This window comes from Conger conger, chromosome 9 (assembly GCF_963514075.1).
Source record: "Conger conger chromosome 9, fConCon1.1, whole genome shotgun sequence".
NCBI lineage: Eukaryota > Metazoa > Chordata > Actinopteri > Anguilliformes > Congridae > Conger > Conger conger.
The window spans coordinates 4959650-4980412 of NC_083768.1; the positions used below are offsets into that span (position 1 = coordinate 4959650).

The window sequence follows — 20763 nt, forward strand, 5'->3', positions numbered from 1 at the left end:
CAGTCCTCGGAAATGCTCCCAACCAAAAATATCTAACTCTGAACAATGGAGATCAAGATCTCGAAAATCCGACTTGTCTTGGAAGTAAGTTAAGTAGCTACTTCCCTGCTGTATACCATAAACCCCTGAATGTCCCTTAAGTGTGTAAAATCCTTCACTGCACACAACATTTGAAAACGTATGGTGAAAACGAAATGACAAAACTCCAGAAAGTAGACTACTCTTTAAACCTGCAAACATTGTGGCTCCACAACCAGACTTTAAGCCCCCAGCCATACAACTTGCTTTCAAAAAGGTAAAATCTTAGCCCGTGTTCTATAACCGCACTGCTTTCAATGACCAGTAGTGATGGTTAAATCAGCATTAAAGTGCTCACTTAAGAACGTTCTAATCACGTATTCGTGATCTCACAACTTAAAGGGTTAAAGATGCACATTTGTCTTTATACTGACTAATGTTCCTGGTCCAATCATTACTATTTTTCAATTTCAATATTCCGAGACGAACTGGGGAAAAAAAAGAAAAAAACGGTTCATGTCATAGGATTGAATGTATGATAAACAGATTAATTTGTGCAAAATGATTTGAACCAACCCACTTTGCGAGCACTCCCAGGTCCTGGCTGTGTGTGTGATTTTGTTCTGAGAATATGCAGGTAAGGACACCAATCCTGGTACACGGTACTCTGTCTCCCCCTGCTGGACACAGTTTGGTCAACAGTTTAACTTTACTAGCTGGTAAGCAGTGCATTTATGACGTTTGTGACATTTATTAGTATATTTTATCAATTAACGTGTGCTATGAAAAAACTTCACATATTCAAGTGAACCCTTTTAAAGAGCTGGAAGTATTAATGTCAAAGGTGTATATAATACTCCATTAAATGTCTAGCCATATGCTGAAATGTCTTGGGAACATGTCTGTGTGTGCGGTCACTTTCTGCAAAGCAATCAGACTAACCCTTAGCATCTGGCAGACCTTTTTAAGTGAACCTAAACTGAGAGTTAAACGTGGCAATATTCAAATCCAAAAAAAAATCCTCCCTCCTCGCCCCCACCTCCTCGTAGCCCTTCTCCAGGGCGGCCACGCCCTTCCCCGCCTCCAGGAAGGACCAGGGACGCAATGCGAGGGGAAAGCGCTCTCAGTAATGCAAACGGGGCGCCGCGTCGAGAACAGTGCACTGCTTTTATTATTTCAAAGGCACTCGCTACATTAACTTAAGCATTTCTATCTTACAGAGCTCACATTTTGTCCTAGATACAAATCACACAAACGGGTCATACACACAGGTCACACCCACAGGTCACACACACACACAGGTCATAACATTTAGTGATAATTTACAACAGGTTTACTCAACTCTACATTCTGTGGGCTGCAGCGTCTGCAGGTGTTCACTTGAGCCACGCTCTACGCCACCTGATTTGACCACTGAACTGAACTGAACTTTACCTGAACAAAGCAGGTAGAATCGGTGAGATCAGGCGGGCGGGGTGGACGGTCGGTGCGAACACCTTCAGACACTGGATGTGGGGTTGAGCAGGCTTGCACTGATTTACAAGATCTCCGTAGCAGAAATCCACAGAGTAATTAAACGATGACATTAAGAAAGGGTTATACAAAATGGAAGACAGGGAAAGAACACAGTGGAACAAGTTGGCACCTACATCTTGATTCAGTGCATCGAAGAAAGGCTAATGACAAAATATATTAAAAAACAAAACAAAAAAACATCCACTGTTGCCTTAGGCTGATTAGTATTATGACAAAGTCCTCAAATACAAGACTCAAAATGCCCCAGGCAATAAATTCAAATGCATAACTTTCTATATCAAACTTTTTTCTTACTGAACAAACATTAGAAAAGAGCTAAGTTTATTTAAAAATTAAAAATTAAAAAAAGTCTAGGAAAAAAAAAACATAAAAAGACGGTTTATTTCTTTACTTCAATTTGAAGTGGAAAAACATACAAATAAAAAATAAAAATAAAATTTTTAAAAGTTTTTTGCTTTAAAATAAGCAAAGAATCAGACTGCTGCCACGAGATTACTTCCTGCCGGGAGAGAAGCTCTGATAAGCTGAAAGAAATCAACCGTCGCCTTGGGGAATATGTCGCCCCCTTACGGCTGCTGCTGGTACTGCCCCTCGGTGGCCGTGTAGAAATCGTCCAGGACGCTCTGGATGTAGTCGAAGGTCGGCCGGTCTTCGGGCTTGTTCTTCCAGCACGTCATCATGACGTCATAGAGCTCCTCGGGACAGTTTTCCGGGCGGGGCATGCGGTACCCGCGCTGCACAGAGGTCATGACCTCACCGTTGCTCATGCCTGAGGATCCGACGGAAGCAATTGATCAGAACTCAGTCAAAATTGCAACAAAACAAAAAAAAGGCCCACACCTTTTACAAAATCGTATTAGATCAAACTGGAATTAATAGTATAACCAGAGTACATTTCTGTGCCCCTTAGATACTTGGGGAAAGGCAGCCGTATAAGTCGAGCCAGCTTGAACCCAGCACCACATTTGGCAGGTACACTTAGCATTTTCATTCCTATTCGCTACATCTGATAGTGTACGTTGTTATTAATTGAAAATATTACGCTGTGACTGATATTCCCTCCCCCATCATATAATCCATACCTTCATAAATCTATATCCAGCATCTTTTTAAATAAATGTTTGTTGGTGCCTGAAGGCGTCCTGGCTGTATGCCGCTGTATCTTTGCTAGATTTAATACTACAGATATGCCCAGGCATTGCAAATTAGTACAGGCACTTTTTAGCTGGAAGCTGAATTGAATGACACAATAGATGCACCTGTATTCTCCTGCAGCTCCTCCGTTTGAATAACACAGAAACCTGCGTCAAGCCGTGGAAAGATGTTTTTCTAAATGTTGTCTATTTTGTTAAGACTTTTGTCCACCACCATATAATCCGCTAACACAGGTCTTTTGGTGGTTGTGGTCACAACCATTAGTTTCACTTTTTATTTCTCACCAGCAGAGGGCAGTGATGCATTAGAGATTCCTTGACCAGGCACTTCCATGACATTTCATTAACCCTAATTTGGCACACCTGATTCTACTAATTAGCAGCTCAGTAAGATCTCCAGCTGGCTTTGTTAGGGTTGCAGCGAAAACCTACAGGATGGTAGATCTCCAGGAACAGGGTTGGGCAGCCCCCGCTTTAGATAACGTGTACTTCTGTAATCCTGCCTGTATGACCCTGACAGGAAGCCTGCGGACACACACAGCCATCCGCTCCAGTTGGCCGGAGCCATGTTCTCCGTTACCGGGCTCAGTTACCTGGGTAAGGAATCTTTCCGAATGTGATGATTTCGTACAGCAGGACTCCGAAAGACCACATGTCGGATTTGATGGTGAAGGACCCGTAGTTGATGGCCTCTGGGGCGGTCCACTTGATGGGGAACTTGGCTCCTGAAAAGCACAACATCTGCGTGAGTCAGACGCCCGCCTCGCACACACAGAACGTGGTATTTAACGACTGTGTGGCCAGCAGTGACTTATTCCCGGAAATTGAAGCCTTCCTTAAGGCACGGGATACTACTGCACATTCACTTGTTCTACTAAGCGCGAAAGGTTTGTCCTCTCACAACAGGATAGCATTACTGTAAGCCTGTAGCCTAGCGGCTAAGGGGCCTGTAGCCTAGTGACTAAGGTACATGACTGGGGCAGCCTGTAGTCTAGTGGCTAAGGGGCCTGTAGCCTAGTGGCTAAGGTGTCTGTAGCGTAGTGGCTAAGGTGCCTGTAGCCTAGTGGCTAAGGGGCCTATAGCCTAGTGGCTAAGGGGCCTATAGCCTAGTGGCTAAGGGGCCTATAGCCTAGTGGCTAAGGGGCCTATAGCCTAGTGGCTAAGGGGCCTATAGCCTAGTGGCTAAGGTGCCTGTAGCCTAGTGGCTAAGGGGCCTATAGCCTAGTGGCTAAGGGGCCTGTAGCCTAGTGGCTAAGGGGCCTATAGCCTAGTGGCTAAGGGGCCTGTAGCCTAGTGGCTAAGGGGCCTGTAGCCTAGTGGCTAAGGGGCCTGTAGCCTAGTGGCTAAGGTGCTTGATTGAGGCCTGGAAGGTTGGTGGTTCAAGCCCCAGTGTAGCCACGATAAAATCAGTGCAGCTGTTGGGCCCTTAACCCCACATTGCTCCAGGGGGGATTGTCCTCTGCTTAGTCTAATCAACTGTAAGTTGCTTTGGATAAAAGCGACAACTAAATAACTGGAATTTAAAATGTAAATTGAATGTTCGCACAATACATCTGTTCTCCGTATTACCAATAGCAGACCCTAGCAGTATAATAACTTGCTGCTTCTTTCTTTCAGGATAAAGAAACTAATTGGAAAGTGGATAAAATTGGCTCACTATCACGGTATTACATTTTTCCTTCTGTGCCTATAACTTCGGCGTGATTCATTCCGATGATTAATTATGAAAAATGATCGTGTTCGGAAAGCGTCTTTAAGACGCCCGTGTGAGAGTCCCGTAAAGGGCTGCCTTTGACGATTTGCATGAACATCTGTTTCTCTGTCGGGGTGGGAGCGCCGGACTGCCTGTGCGGGGCTCTTTCTGAGCAGGGAAACTCCAAAGAGAGGATCCCCACTTCTCTCCACAACCCACAATCCCCCACTGCTGATGATCCAACACTTTCACTTTCAATCTCAGAATAGTTCGGGTGTCTCATGGAAGGAATTACCATTTTAAATTTACATATAGGAAAACTGCGCCCTGTCTATAAAAAGTGACACAAGCTAAGGCAACACCATTTTGATTGTGGTTTATGCTTTCATTTTTGTTGAAGCATATTTAAAAAAATAATGCGTGTGTAAACCAAAGTGTGTACAGAGTAGAGTGTGTGTGTCTAACAGAGTAGAGTGTGTGCAGTAAGGCCCTACCCTCTCTGGCTGTGTACTGGTCGTCTTCGATGACTCGGGCGAGGCCGAAGTCGGCGATCTTGCACAGCAGACTCTCCGACACGAGCACGTTGGCCGCCCGCAGGTCCCGGTGGATGTAGTTCTTCTTTTCGATGTACGCCATCCCTTCTGCGATCTGTGAACGGAGAGAGAGCCGACTCAAACACAACACCATACGGGAGATTCCGAAACACAACCATCTTCACAGCCACCACCATTAATGTAATCTGCGAACGGAGAGAGCGCCGACTCAAACGCTACCGCACATCAGATTCACAGGCATTCACATCACAACAGTCTCTTCACCGACGCGTTAATGGAGTGCGCTAGTGATCGCTATTTTTTTTTTTTTTTTTTGTCAGAGATTGCTGGGCTTCAGACTGAAACTGCTCAGATAGTTCGCAGACGTGCCGCCCCGTTGGCGGGGTTTTCCGCGGAGCATATGATGGCAGTTGTTTGTGAAATGCGCTACACGAGGTTGCTTGACTTGGTTGATTGAGTTCCAGGTGGGATTGTCCAATGGGGACATTTCCCAGTCATTTGTGGCTTTCATTAGGCTTTCCTTTCACAGCAGTGGCGCGCGAACAGTATTATTCAATGTGATCACGGTTTATCATAAATCAGTTGTCCTGGGTTAATTGGAAGGGCAACATTATTGAACCGTGGGAAGGGTTCCTGTGCAAGTATTATGCGTTTTAAGGATGCAGCTGTGTTTCAAATGCATTGGTTTGTTTTTTTGTTTTGCGCGGATGTCAAAAAAACAAAAAAAAACAAAAAAAAACAGAGAAGTTGAGGTTGAATGGTGACAAACAAGCCCATTCAGCCATCCGTGAACACTTTCATAACCGTTTCTCGGCAGTGGGATTCTGCTAAATGTTTCACTGCGAAAGGCTTAACGCGTACGGTATTAGAGAGGGTCTCTGCACTTACACCAGGGATCTCCAGTGTGCTGGTCTACAGTGTCTTTCAGCACGTAAGGGCAACATTGACTCAGGAGGTAAGAGGTATGAGCGGTTTGTCCAGCTGTCGGTTTGATCTCGCCCCGCGTGTGTCGAAGTGTCCCTGAGCAAGACACCTAAACCCTGAAGTGTGTGTGTGTGTGTGAATAGGTGAATGAGAGGGATCAGTTGTAAAGCGCTTTGAATAAACACGCTACATGAATGCAGTCCATTTACCAATATTTACCAATAGGCCATATGTAATTTTAAAGTGATTTTAAAGACGACCACGCTACACGTCGGTTAAAATCTCCCTTGAGTCACACAAAATGTCCGCCCAGTGAGTAGGACCCGGAAGTCTTCCTGCCCTCTCCACAGCGGACCGCGGCAGGCTGAATACGGAAGCCGGACCGGGCTTACGGGATGGAGGCAGTCAGGCGGTCAGACGAGCTGAGAACGCGAGCTGAGAACGCGGCTGAACTTGCAGCTCGGTATTACTGGAGCCCGACCCGCAGCGTGATGAAATTAAATAGTGCGAGTTTTAGTTCCTCTTTTCGGCGTAACAGTGGAAAAAGACAGTAATTTCCTGTTTGCGGTGCGTCAGTAAAATGGCCCCATATGACGTCTGTGAAGGAAGGCACGTAAAGATGTCTTTCTCACCTGGGCAGAAAAATCGATCAGCTTCGGCAACTGTGTTTTGCTCCCTGCATCACTTTTTAAGAAATCTAACAAGCTTCCTGTAAAAAAAGACAAAAGAAATACATTACAAACAGTGATTATAAACAGGGTGAGAGGGTGATCATAAACAGTGGTTATAAGCAGGATAAGAGGGTGATTATAAGCAGTGGTTATAAGCAGGATAAGTGGGTGATTATAAGCAGTGGTCATAAGCAGGATAAGAAAGGGTGATTATAAGCAGTGGTTATAAGCAGGATAAGTGACTGGTTATAAGCAGGATAAGTTGGTGGTTATAAGCAGTGTTCATAAGCAGGATAAGCGGGTGGTTATAAACAGGATGAGTGGCTGGATATAAGCAGGAGAAGCGGGTGGTTATAAGCAGGATGAGTGGCTGGTTATAAGCAGGATAAGTTGGTGGTTATAAGCAGTGTTCATAAGCAGGATAAGCGGGTGGTTATAAGCAGGATGAGTGGCTGGTTATAAGCAGGAGAAGCGAGTGGTTATAAGCAGGATAAGAGGGTGATTATAAGCAGTGGTCATAAGCAGGATAAGAAAGGGTGATTATAAGCAGCGGTTATAAGCAGGATAAGTTGGTGGTTATAAGCAGTGTTCATAAGCAGGATAAGCGGGTGGTTATAAACAGGATGAGTGGCTGGTTATAAGCAGGAGAAGCGGGTGGTTATAAGCAGGATGAGTGGCTGGTTATAAGCAGGATAAGTTGGTGGTTATAAGCAGTGTTCATAAGCAGGATAAGCGGGTGGTTATAAGCAGGATGAGTGGCTGGTTATAAGCAGGAGAAGCGAGTGGTTATAAGCAGGATAAGAGGGTGATTATAAGCAGTGGTCATAAGCAGGATAAGAAAGGGTGATTATAAGCAGTGGTTATAAGCAGGATGAGTGACTGGTTATAAGCAGGATAAGTTGGTGGTTATAAGCAGTGTTCATAAGCAGGATAAGCGGGTGGTTATAAACAGGATGAGTGGCTGGTTATAAGCAGGAGAAGCGGGTGGTTATAAGCAGGATGAGTGGCTGGTTATAAGCAGGATAAGTTGGTGGTTATAAGCAGTGTTCATAAGCAGGATAAGCGGGTGGTTATAAGCAGGATGAGTGGCTGGTTATAAGCAGGAGAAGCGGGTGGTTATAAGCAGGATGAGCGGGTGGTTATAAGCAGGATAAGCGGGTGGTTATAAGCAGGATGAGTGGCTGGTTATAAGCGGTGGTCGTAAACAGGTCAGCGGGCGCGTTACCGTTGGCCATGAACTCGGTGATGATGTAGATGGGCTGGATCTTGGTGACCACGGCGTAGAGGCGGACCAGACGGTCGTGCTGCAGCGTCTTCATCAGGTTGGCCTCCTCCAGGAAGGCCTCCACAGACATGGTGCCCGGCTTCAGCGTCTTCACGGCCACCTTGGTGCTGTTGTTGTAATACGCTGGGAGGACAGAACAACGCTCAGGACCACCGAACGGACTCTCAGAAACGCAGACACTAACCCAAGCATAGCCTCGAGAAAATGTAATATAGTGAAGCAGAGGGCATATGCAATCTAATCCACGGTGAGGCTACGGTAATTATGTTTTGTTTTTTGCTGAACTGGAGCGATGGAAGTGAATTAATTTCAGTTCAATTTAATTTATATTTCATAGCAATACAACAAACCCAGATATAAATACAGTGATTTTATTTAATTTTATTATTTTTAAAAATGTATTTGCACAAAAATAAAAAAGCATATAAGAACATAAAAGGATAATATAAGACGCAAGACTATCTGTGCTGGAGAGGAAAGTAACCATCAAGGGCTCATAAGAGTCCTCCCCTAAACTATAGGCACATGTGAGACAGAGAGCGTGTCAGTGTGTTAGCGTGAGGTCTAATGTAAACAGGTGAAATAGGAGGCTGACCACACAAACAGGAAGCTGTCTGTAGAAGTGTGGCTGCAGTTCTCTCTCTCTCATGCGAGGAGTGCTTCAGTGAAGCAGAGTCAGAGAAACATCATAATAACCCTGATTATCATTTATATTTCAGATTTTCTGAATACAATTTATTGATGCATTGGTCCCATATTTAGGACTGAGAGTAGAGAAATGTCCGAACGCATTCTTCTCACAAGTCTCTCAGCTATACGCACACTCACACAATCTCTAACACACACACACACACACACACACACAAAATCCCTCACAAACACAGGCATACACGCGCACACACACACGCACACACACACACACTCAGGCCCTGCTGTCAGGGTATGGCAGCCTGTCTGAAGTGCTGAGCTCAGCTTAAAATGAGCTTCTGTCTCCTCTGTCACTCCTCCTACTGTTACTACCCTCTGCCCCTTCAGCGACAACCAAACACTACATATCACTGTTACTACGGTTACTACCCTTCACTTCAGCGTGAACTGTATTTTCAAGGACACTGCGCGCTTTCCCGATCTGACAGCTGCCTGTGACCGGCTCCGTTAGTGGGAATATCGGGAACAGATAAAATCAGTTCAGGGCGAGGAGGAAGAGAAACTTCACAGAGAAAGGGGAGTGTGCAGCCTGGCATTTTTGCCTGGTCAGCAGTCTCTTGTCTCACAGGAAACCCAAGAGCCAAGCAAAAAAAAAAAAAACAACCAAAAAAAACCCCAGCAGAACTCAGAAACCAGGCACCATTCCGACATTTGCATTGCCGCCCGCTTCCTGGTAGTGCTCAGCCAATGAGACGGGAGAGGGAGGGCGTGAGTCACAATGGGAATGCAAATTGTTCTGAGGGTTCTGAAGGCATTCTGATCAGCCCTGATAAGAGAGGGCCCCTCTGTGCAAGATGGCCGCCTCCCACCACGGCAACAGCACACCCCAGTCATGTGACACACACAGCCCGCGTCTTTATCCGTCAGACAGCCTGTGCGGCCTTGCCTACGCATCTGACGCGCCCCCCGGCACTCTGCCCAGAGACGATCTGTCTGATCTGGACCAGAAACGGCTCAGGGGTGGCCGTGTAGGCTGGTGGTTAGGAGGCCGGGCGTGGTCTTGCTCAAAGGAGTTGCAGGTTCAAACCCCCAGGTGGGCCCATTTACACTCTTAATCATACATATCCAAGCTTGTCTGGTGTATCGGAACGCAGGAAATACTCCAACCCCCACCTTCTGGCCCTCCTGGTTGGCTCAATTGCCACATTTTCTCAGACGGAAGGTGACTCACCCATCCACACCTCCCCAAACTGCCCGGCTCCCAGCTTCTTCACCATCTTGATGGACTCCTTGGAGATCTCCCAGGCGTCTTTGTCCCAGGGCTTCTGGGCTTTGGGCTTCTCGCACGGCTTCACCAGCTTACGGCAGAGGCCATCCGGTTGCTCTGCACAGACACACCCCAGAGGGGTTCAGTACACACCTAAAAACGTGCTGAATCGCTGGCACGGCTAGGCTAATACCGCCAAATCACGGGCACAGCCAGATCACTGAATCACCAGCACAGCCAGGCTAAGATCTCTGAATCATCAGCACAGCCAGGCTAAGATCACTGAATCACCAGCACAGCCAGGCTAAGATCACTGAATCATCAGCACAGCCAGGCTAAGATCACTGAATCATCAGCACAGCCAGGCTAAGATCTCTGAATCATCAGCACAGCCAGGCTAAGATCACTGAATCACCAGCACAGCCAGGCTAAGATCACTGAATCATCAGCACAGCCAGGCTAAGATCACTGAATCATCAGCACAGCCAGGCTAAGATCTCTGAATCATCAGCACAGCCAGGCTAAGATCACTGAATCACCAGCACAGCCAGGCTAAGATCACTGAATCATCAGCACAGCCAGGCTAAGATCACTGAATCATCAGCACAGCCAGGCTAAGATCTCTGAATCATCAGCACAGCCAGGCTAAGATCACTGAATCATCAGCACAGCCAGGCTAAGATCACTGAATCATCAGCACAGCCAGGCAACAACTGCCAAATCACCAGCCAGTATAAAGCCTTCTGCAGGCCAGAGTTGGGTGTCCTTCACCAATTTTTTTGCCATTTCTTGCAATCAACCACAATGATGATGATGATGATGATGACGATGATCACCATCTTCGTCATTATCATTGTAATTATGAATTACATTACCATATTCAAGGCACATACATAAAGCTGGACAATACTGGCGTAAACACACAAAACAATAGTTTACAATGCACATACACTTTACAATGCACAAGCCATTACGGTAATGAAGCCGTATCACTCACTGTGGTAATGTTTTATCATGCTGCCGATGTCGGGGAAAGTGATCTTGGGAGAGATGTAGTACCCCCCATTGTCCAGCATGCGGATCTTGTAATGTTTGACCATCTCTGCTCCCTGGGCGTCCACATCTCTGATTGACAGCGAGTAGCTTCCTGATTCAAATAAAGGACACACAAAGGTTCACAAAGGTGCAACATCAGGGCAAGAGGTGTGCGTGCACAGGGATCTAACAAACAACACGGATCCACTTCTGTGTTTTCCTAACTTCCCCATAACTGCGCGGTGGGCTGGACTGTTTTATCTGACAATCATTAGCGTCCAGTCTAACACAAAGCAGGCTTTCAACTGCAATTGAACTGGAACCATGTTCGTCGGACAGGAGAGAGGAAGTTTCTTCAAAACCCCAGACCGCACCTGAAAACCACAGAGTTCCTCTGCTCCAGGGGATCTGGGTTCAGCTGTGAATCACCTGTGGTGTGCTTCGCAAAACAAAGAGGCAGGCAAACCGTGTGCCGTGGGGATATCATCAGTGATGCGTCAGCCAAACCATTCACAACATGTATGATGTGAACACGGCAATGCTGACGCCCTTCCGCAGAATAACACAATGTCATATCACCCATTAAATGTAATTTAGCTGACACTTATATCCAAAGCGACTTACGGTTGATTAGACTAAGCAGGAGACAGTCCCCCCCCCTGGAGCAAGGTGGGGTTAAGGGCCCTGCTCAAGAGCCCAACAGCTGTGCTGATCTTATCGTGGCTACACCGGGGATTGCAGGTCTTAGTCATGTACCTTAACCGCGAAGCTACAGGCTGCTACAGCCCAACCCAGACAGGCAACTATTTGAGAATGAGAACGAACACTTTCTGGTTCAACAAAGTCACTGGACGTGAAAACAGCCTAAATGAAATGTGGGTTGTTCTCGGTGGGGGAACTTTGACCTTTTGTCCCGCAATATGTGCAATAACTTACGAGCAACTCTGCAGTCCGACTGCAGGAAGTAAAGTACCTGGACGTCATGGTTGAGCAACACATTTTTTCTGCGCTCTCTAAAAGCTATGGGGGGGGGGGGGGGAGCTACATACGCAGGCGTCCCACATTAAAAGACATGGTCTTCGTGTCTGAACCTTGAAAATATGAAACGCCTAAACTCTACAACTTGTGATAAATGTTTGTTATCTGCATGTACCCTTCATGTTTTTTTAGTTTCTATGCTGCTGGTAAAAGTGATCTTTAATGTCAATGAGACTTTACCCGGTTAAGTAAAGGTGAATTAGGAGAAATGGCATTAGGGGGTGCGGGCGGGGGGGGCTGGGGGGGGGGGGCTGGGGGTTAAAGGCTAAACGTGTCGAGCAGCAGAGAGTGGCAGACGTTTGCAGAGCAGGAAGTGAGGGGGTGTGAGAGCGAGCCGGTTTGCGCTGGTCCCCTCGCGGTTTGAAGCTTGCCGCTGCGTTCTGCCTGAGCGAGCGGTAGCTCGTCCGCCCCAGCGCCCCGGCGGGCCTCAGCGCCCCAGCGCCCCGGTGGGCCACACACCTTTCGACGTCTCGCTCTCGCGGATCAGGTACGAGCCCGCTTTGTTGGCGGGGGCCAGGAGCTGCCGCTCCGCGTCCTTCCTGGTCAGGTCCTTAAAGAACCACCTGCGGGACGGCAGCAGAAACAACTGCTCAAAACGGCACAGGAATACTGATCAATACGACAAAACACTCAACGTACAAGCCTGTGATGACCAATCATCGTCATCGTCATCAGAAAAATAAAGATAAAATAACTGTCTGAAGATCAAACATGGTTGACATTAAATGCACTGTGGACACTGTGTGTGACTGTACTCTAAATGTGTTGAGAACATACGAGGAGTGTGTAAATGCACACTACATGCACTTTAAATGTGCAGTTCCTGGTTCAGACCTGGGACTGACGGACTGACGCAGCGCTTCTCTGGCTCCCCAGTGGTGGAAGGACCTCCCCATCCCCACAAGAGCTGCTCACTCGCTGCCCGTTCTCCACCGCGGTCTGAAGACTCATCTCTTCACGCCGTCCCTCAACTTCTCTGCAGGGGTCCCCCAACCTATCGTCACCTGTTCTTCACCTGTCTATCATTACCCCCTTGTATTTTATACCTATATCTATGACTTTTCCCATTTGTATTTGTCTGTGTACTGTGCTTGTCTTGGTATGGCAGTTAGAGACCTATCCACTTTGTGTACTTGGACAAATACTCATGGTCGTACAACCAATCGGCGTGTTCGGTTGCTTGTTGTATGACCCTGATATGCACATCACTTTGGATAAAAGCATCTGCTAAATGTAGTGTAATGTAGCGTAGTGTAGTGTAATGCACTCACTCCTCTGTCTCCATGGTGTTGGCTTCAGCTACATAGTTGGACGGGATGAATCCCTCTCTCTTGGTGCTCAGTGACCTTGCCCTCCACCACTCCCCCGACCTGCAGAACAGGGGTCCACAATAAACACAACTGCACACAAAACAGGATGTACATGCCACCAGCATGCAGACGAAAAACGGATATACGGTATATAGACACTTCTCTTTTCTTTCTTTTTTTTAAATGTCAGTTTGCCATTTCTTTCTTTTCATTCACTGAGATTCTGTGTTTCTGTGTTTTGTAGTCAGCAGTTGGTTGAGACACCGGGCACCAGTTATGTCTGGACTCTTGAGCCAAGCGCTTAAATTAAGAGCTTAAGTTGCAGAAACCCATTGATCACTCACTGCAGTGAAGCAGGACTGATGTCTGAGATTTATTAGATCAAATAACATAATCCAATTCATGACGACGTAGAGAGCACATATGTACACTCAGTGAGCACTTTATTAGACTTATTTTTTAGACTTCTACTGCTGCATCCTATCCTCTTAAGAGTTATAATGCGTTGTATGTAATGTGTGGTTATTTGCATAACTGTCACCTTCCTGTCAGCACCATTCTTTGCAAACTCTAGAGACTAGCATGTGTGAAAATCCCAGAAGATCAGCAGTTTCTGAGATACGTAAACCACCCTGTCTGCCACCAACTATCATTCCATGGTCAAAGTCACTTAGATGACATTTTTTCCTCATTCTGATGGTTGATGTGAACATTAACATTAAGCTCCTGACCCGTATCTACATGATTGTATGCATGCTGCCACACAATTGGCTGATTAGATAATCGCATGAATAAGTAGGTGTAATACAGTAAAAATGTTCCTAATAAAGTGCTTGGTGGGTGTATATTCTTTTATGTTATGAAAGAGATGATGGGGCAGCCATCAGTTAAAATAGTTACACAGATAACTCGCCTCACCTGGGCCTGTTTCAGGAAGCAGGATTACCGAGTTAGCTGGATAACTGCACTGCTCTGGGTTTTACTCAGTTATCAGTAATCCTGCTTTGTGTGTTTTACTCAGTGCAGTTATCCAGCTAACTCAGTAATCCTGCTCTGTGGGTTTTACTCAGTGCAGTTATCCAGCTGACTCAGTAATCCTGCTTTGTGGGTTTTACTCAGCGCAGTTATCCAGCTAACTCAGTAATCCTGCTCTGTGGGTTTTACTCAGTGCAGTTATCCGGCTGACTCAGTAATCCTGCTCTGTGGGTTTTACTCAGTGCAGTTATCCAGCTGACTCAGTAATCCTGCTTTGTGGGTTTTACTCAGTGCAGTTATCCAGCTGACTCAGTAATCCTGCTCTGTGGGTTTTACTCAGCGCAGTTATTCAGCTAACTCAGTAATCCTGCTTTGTGGGTTTTACTCAGTGCAGTTATCCAGCTGACTCAGTAATCCTGCTTTGTGGGTTTTACTCAGTGCAGTTATCCAGCTGACTCAGTAATCCTGCTCTGTGGGTTTTACTCAGCGCAGTTATTCAGCTAACTCAGTAATCCTGCTTTGTGGGTTTTACTCAGTGCAGTTATCCAGCTGACTCAGTAATCCTGCTCTGTGGGTTTTACTCAGCACAGTTATCCAGCTGACTCAGTAATCCTGCTCTGTGGGTTTTACTCAGCACAGTTATCCAGCTGACTCAGTAATCCTGCTCTGTGGGTTTTACTCAGCACAGTTATCCAGCTAACTCAGTAATCCTGCTCTGTGGGTTTTACTCAGCACAGTTATCCAGCTAACTCAGTAATCCTGCTTTGTGGGTTTTACTCAGCGCAGTTATCCAGCTAACTCAGTAATCCTGCTCTGTGGGTTTTACTCAGTGCAGTTATCCAGCTAACTCAGTAATCCTGCTTTGTGGGTTTTACTCAGCGCAGTTATCCAGCTAACTCAGTAATCCTGCTCTGTGGGTTTTACTCAGTGCAGTTATCCAGCTAACTCAGTAATCCTGCTTTGTGGGTTTTACTCAGCACAGTTATCCAGCTAACTCAGTAATCCTGCTTTGTGGGTTTTACTCAGCACAGTTATCCAGCTAACTCAGTAATCCTGCTTTGTGGGTTTTACTCAGCGCAGTTATCCAGCTAACTCAGTAATCCTGCTCTGTGGGTTTTACTCAGTGCAGTTATCCAGCTAACTCAGTAATCCTGCTTTGTGGGTTTTACTCAGCGCAGTTATCCAGCTAACTCAGTAATCCTGCTTTGTGGGTTTTACTCAGTGCAGTTATCCAGCTAACTCAGTAATCCTGCTTTGTGGGTTTTACTCAGCGCAGTTATCCAGCTAACTCAGTAATCCTGCTCTGTGGGTTTTACTCAGTGCAGTTATCCAGCTAACTCAGTAACCCTGCTCTGTGGGTTTTACTCAGCGCAGTTATCCAGCTAACTCAGTAATCCTGCTTTGTGGGTTTTACTCAGCGCAGTTATCCAGCTAACTCAGTAATCCTGCTCTGTGGGTTTAACTCAGCACAGTTATCCAGCTAACTCAGTAATCCTGCTTTGTGAAACAGCCCCCTCCTTTGTTGGGTCTGGATTGGCCAGGATCCATGGCCACGGAATGTAAAACCCCAGAGTACTTACTCTTCGAGAACTTTGAGCTTTTCCCCCTTTTTGAACGCCAAGTCGTCTCCGTGAACGGCTTCATAGGGGTACAGGGCGATGACGATCTTCTCACCCGTCCCACTCTGCTCTGAACCCGGGGAAAGAGAAGACACATCGCTGAGCGCCGTTCATCCGCACGCCTAATAATAATAATAATAATAATAATAATAATAATAATAATAATAATAATAATAATATTCATCGTATTTATAAAGAGCTTTCCCATGCCCAGAACAACATGTAAGAAAGTTGCCATAAACATACACACAAGTAAAACAGAAACTTACATGGAACAACAATGAATATACAGAAGTGTGACAAATTAATTCAGTCGAAGGACAAACACAGAAAAGACTGGTATTTAAAGAAATGGAGTACAGAGATTCTTACCCTCCATCTTCTGGAAGATCTGACCCGGGAGGAGGCCATTGGCCCCTGCGGAAGTCTGTCGGGAAAAAGAGAAGAGAAACAAGAGCTTAACCCTCCCATTTATACTGGGCTCTCTGGGGCAAAACCATCTCTTGCAGTTTCTCATCGTTGTCAATAGTGGAAACTTATTCCAAAGCCACTTAGGTCGCTGACTAGTAGAGACTTGTGTTTTGACGCGAGTCCGTGCATTTTACTCCAACTGTATGCTTGTACATTTTCTGAGATTTGCCATCATTAAACAACAGCTAGCGGGCTACTCACGAATCCAAGGTGGGAGACATGAAAACGGTCCATGGTGGTTTATTAGCAAAAAACTGAATCTTCCTTGTCCAATAATACAAGTTGTGAACAAACAAAAGTTAAAGTAAATATATTTCTTCAGTATAGCACGACGACGTCGATGTCGGTGACAGTGACGGACACACTAGACGGCTTCCTTCCACGAACTAAACTTTCCACACATGATGTCTGACCAATAATCATGCTCTGTCTGATTAGCTACTTGCTCTGCCCTCCTCTGTCTGATGAGCTACTTATGCTCTATCTGATTGGCTACTCCTGCTGTGTCTGATTGGGTCCTTACCTTGGCAAAAGGCTTGCTGGAGGTGGGGTCTCTCACATAGGTCTGTTCCGTGTGCACAGGCCGGTGGCTCTTCTGATCCAGTGCGACATTTTGGCTCTGCCTGAGTTTTGATTTCTCACAGCCCATCTCTACTGACAGGAGAGACACAGAACAGTACTTCACTTAACTCTAAACTTAACAGAGGAACAAAAGAACCAGGCCCATCTCTACTGACAGGAGAGAAAGAGAACAATACCGCAACAAACACTTAACACAAAGGGACTTGATGATTGTTAGGAAAGACAGAAACCCCAAAGGGTAATTGTATGCATAATGCATAATTGTATCAAAAAGACACACAGAAACTTGGTGTTGCAGCATCAACACATTGAGAGTATTTCCTGATTTTCTGAGAGTATACGTGGACACAGCTTGTGAGACACAATAAATAGAATGGAGAAATATACAAAAATGCTTGGCCTTTGCTTTCAGTTTTGGCCGTACAACAATACAGGAAGTGCCCTCTGGGCGCAGAGGAAGTGGTAATAATAAAAATCAGAAACAAAGCTGACACAAGCAGTCGTGCTCACGCACAGCTGGCTTAATGACTCCAAATGTCCTCATTTCATCACACCAGTGACTCAAATTTAGACTGTACCCACCGTACAAACCTTCAGAAGTTACCCACACTTAAAAAAAAAAAAAAGGAAAAAAAAGTGTTATTTAGCTTTTATGCAAAGTGACTTACAGTAACTTTGACTTTTGCAGGGGACAACCCTCCCCTGGAGCAATGTGGGGTTAAGGGCCTTGCTGAAGGGCCCAACAGCTGTGCGGATCTTATTGTGGCTGCACTGGGGCTTGAACCACCAACCTTCCAGGTCCCACTTAAGCACCTTAGCCACTTGACTACAGGCTAGGCTGCCAACTTTTTTTTTCCTGACCCACTTCACTGATTGACAGATATTACCAAGAAAGCTATTATCGCCTGTTCTCATTAGTTTTTTTAAGGAAACACTAGTGGTTGTGAGGTCCGGGAATCTGAAGAAGCAGGGAACTGACGCAAGAGCGCAATGCGTCATCCTCTTACGGAGCGGTCCTTTTCAGCACTGAATGTGTCGCAGACGTCATGGAGCCAAGATCCGTCGAGTAAATTAACATTCCTACATTTTCATTCGAAAGAAATTATGGTTGCCCTGGAAACCAGCAGTGGCCGTTTTTTTTTTCTAGCCTCGATCATGGGAGCCAGGCAGGGAGGCGTGTGAAGTGCTTTGAGACGACGCCCCTTCGTTTCAAACACTATAAACATAAAACCGAATTGAAGTCAAAATCAAACTGAATTTAAAAAAATGGCCCAACAGGTGACTGAGACCAAGAGAACTGAACTCTTTCAATATCGAGCCATTTCTCAAGCCTCAATCCATCTCTACTTCATCAGGCCCTGCTCCCTTAGTCATCTGAACTCCTTTGTCCGCTTGAACGTTTGCATACAACATCGTCCTGTTTGTGTTCTGTGCGATAGCTGTATCTGATTACCTGTACTCCTTTGTTTGGGAGCAGTTAACACAGTCAGGGGCAGAGCTATCCTGGCACGCTGTGTGCGTGTGAGGGAAGATTTATTCAGGTAAACAGCCACAGTGGGTTAAATATAGCATCCAAGCTTTTTTAAGTCAGTATTACCGTAGAAAGTAAACCTCCACCGAGCTTTTTTAAGTCAGTGCCCCCCTTTTTTTATCCAAATTGACAGTTCATTAGATTAACAAAATCCCGTATGGCGCAACGCGAGGTTATGGGCCTTGCTCAAGCCACCAACCTCAGATGCCCACCTGAATAGTGCATGGGTATGTGATTCCCACTCCAGTCCACTTCGTACCTCTGGAACCTATGAAACTGTTGGATGTTTCTGCACACTTGTCCGTTCACAGGCCACAGACAGACATGCGTCTGACCTTTTAGAAATCAGTGACAAAACTGTTGATTTGGCTGACAAAGCTGGCAAGATGGATTTGTCATTAAAACCGTATTGACAATAAAACTGCTTTTGAGAAGAAGAAGAAAAAGAAGAAGAAGAAACGGTTTAAAAACCAGGCTCTGAAAACGATGAGGGCTTTGCACATTATGTTTTTGCAAGTGCGTAAAACGGACAGTCAATCACCTTATCAAATAAAAGCAAAACTCTGATGTATACTTGTTTTAAAATGAAATGAAATTGAGGTGTAATGTAATGTAATGTAATGTAAATGAGGTGAAATGTTTCGCAGATAATTGCAGCGTGACGGAGTTTATTTAATTGCGCAAAACCAGACTGAAACACACAGACAGGACACTGATCTGGGTCGTCGCATGAACCAATCGTTTCCAGTCTTATGGTCAGACTGCTGTGACGAAGTATGTGCAAGACACCACTTCCTCTTCTCACCAAAGACTAAAATGCTGCTTAGCCTTGGTTAGAATAGCTTTTGTTTTTTTCCTGGTAACTACGACTAATGCAAATATAAAATTAAAATTAAAAGTGGAGCGGATGCTTTTCGGAGAGGGAAAGATGATCCGAATGCCGTTACACCTCCAACCTGTGAGGTTAAAGCTGAGGGCTACACGGCAAGAGCCGTTCTGCCTCAGGATTTACTTCAGGATTAACTTCTGCAATTAATTATTTAATTAGCTAAATAAGGTATTGATTTGAGGTTCAGAGGTTTGTGTATGCACCAGCCACAGCTGCAGACTGCAAGTGTTTCCTAAAGATTGTACTGGACTCAAGAGCCCGAAATAAAATGTCGCCAAACGAACGCCTTATTTGGTGAGCATCCTAGGACAGTTATGGTCAATGTTTGACAAAGCAGTTTCGGGAAAGAACGCTTGGAAAGAATACAAACTAGTGTCGTTTGCTGAGACCTCAGGACTGCGCACAAAAACGCATAGACTGGCCGTAAATCTCACAAACAAAGAGAGGGACCCCCTAGTAGGTGTATCTCCAGATCCTGCTACGCTCTGAAGACCTTGAACCAAAAAACGTTCTCCCCGTTGTGTCAGATTCTTTTCGTTCAAAACACCAGTCGAGGAAGCAGATTGCAAATGCGGGAAATCTAGGCTTAATCGCATAGCCCATTGGTGTAGTCTGAATTTTTCTCAACGAAAGGAAATAAAACTCCCAAGTGCACGGGAACAAACACTCTCGTGGATCAAGAGGGAAAAACACAAATTGCGAAAGGAGGTTATTTCTTGTGTCCCGTTAGCGCTTCGTTAAAAAAAATTCTGATAAATGGAACAGGTCTGACAGGCGACAGTGACAACTCACAGACAAAAGTATCGAGCAGTGTTCAGTGGAGGCAAACATCTTTGTATATATTTAGGTTGGGTGTCCTCAACGAACCTACAGTCGACAGATCGTTATACAATTTGACCGTATCAAGATAGCGTGCCTACACTTTTTTAATCGATACCAAAGTCTCCACTCCGAATACAAATGTTGCCAGTGTAGAAAATCTAACCAAGGACAGAATTTGCGATCAACCGAAGTAACACAACACGGATACTGAACGTGAATTCCTTTAGCCTATAACATACTTAAACAAGTGCATCGGCACTTCTGCAACAACAACAACAACAAAAAACCATAATCGAATGTACACAAAGTGAGTGCATATTCCTACCTGTCCAGTTTTTCACGCCCAGATATTTCTTTTTAGCATCGAAGTTATTTGACCTTCCTATTTAACACGTCCTTCGTCCAAGCCCGGCGAAACCTTAGGGCTGAAATATTCACCACTCAAAATGAGGAACTTGATGTTGAAAGCAGGTTGGGACTTTTTTTTTTCTTTTCTTTTTTTAAACCACTGCTTCCTGGTACAATGCCCCGCGTGTATCAAATGTATTTGCATACCACACGGACTTCGGCTCCGCTCTTCGACCCCGCTCTCCGGGGTGGCTTCTCTTCCGCAGAACTGACTACTGATGCGAATCAAGTCACTCACTCTCGGCGACAACTACACGAGTTTCAGCGTGAGGGCAGCCCGGGGCTGAGAAAATTGAGCTTTAGGATTTAATTTCAGTTCATACTGTCAAATAA

General features: G+C 45.5%; 1 protein-coding gene across 2 annotated transcripts; it reads right to left on the bottom strand.

The window, feature by feature from the left end:
* Nucleotides 1–1166: 1166 nt before the first annotated feature.
* lyn (LYN proto-oncogene, Src family tyrosine kinase) lies at nt 1167–20482 on the bottom strand. Of its 2 annotated transcripts, none has more exons than XM_061253849.1 (13): nt 20348–20482; nt 16722–16849; nt 16100–16154; nt 15689–15797; nt 13095–13193; nt 12283–12386; nt 10748–10897; nt 9715–9867; nt 7776–7958; nt 6512–6588; nt 4896–5049; nt 3302–3433; nt 1167–2323 (listed from the first exon to the last, which is right to left on the bottom strand). In XM_061253849.1, the coding sequence occupies exons 2-13, from the start codon at nt 16845–16847 to the stop codon at nt 2121–2123; spliced, it is 1545 nt and encodes a 514-aa protein (XP_061109833.1). In that variant the 5' UTR covers nt 16848–16849; nt 20348–20482; the 3' UTR covers nt 1167–2120. The 2 variants fall into 2 exon arrangements, with proteins under 2 accessions (XP_061109833.1, XP_061109832.1); XM_061253848.1 differs by having other exon boundaries at nt 16722–16852; nt 20348–20468.
* Nucleotides 20483–20763: the final 281 nt, after the last annotated feature.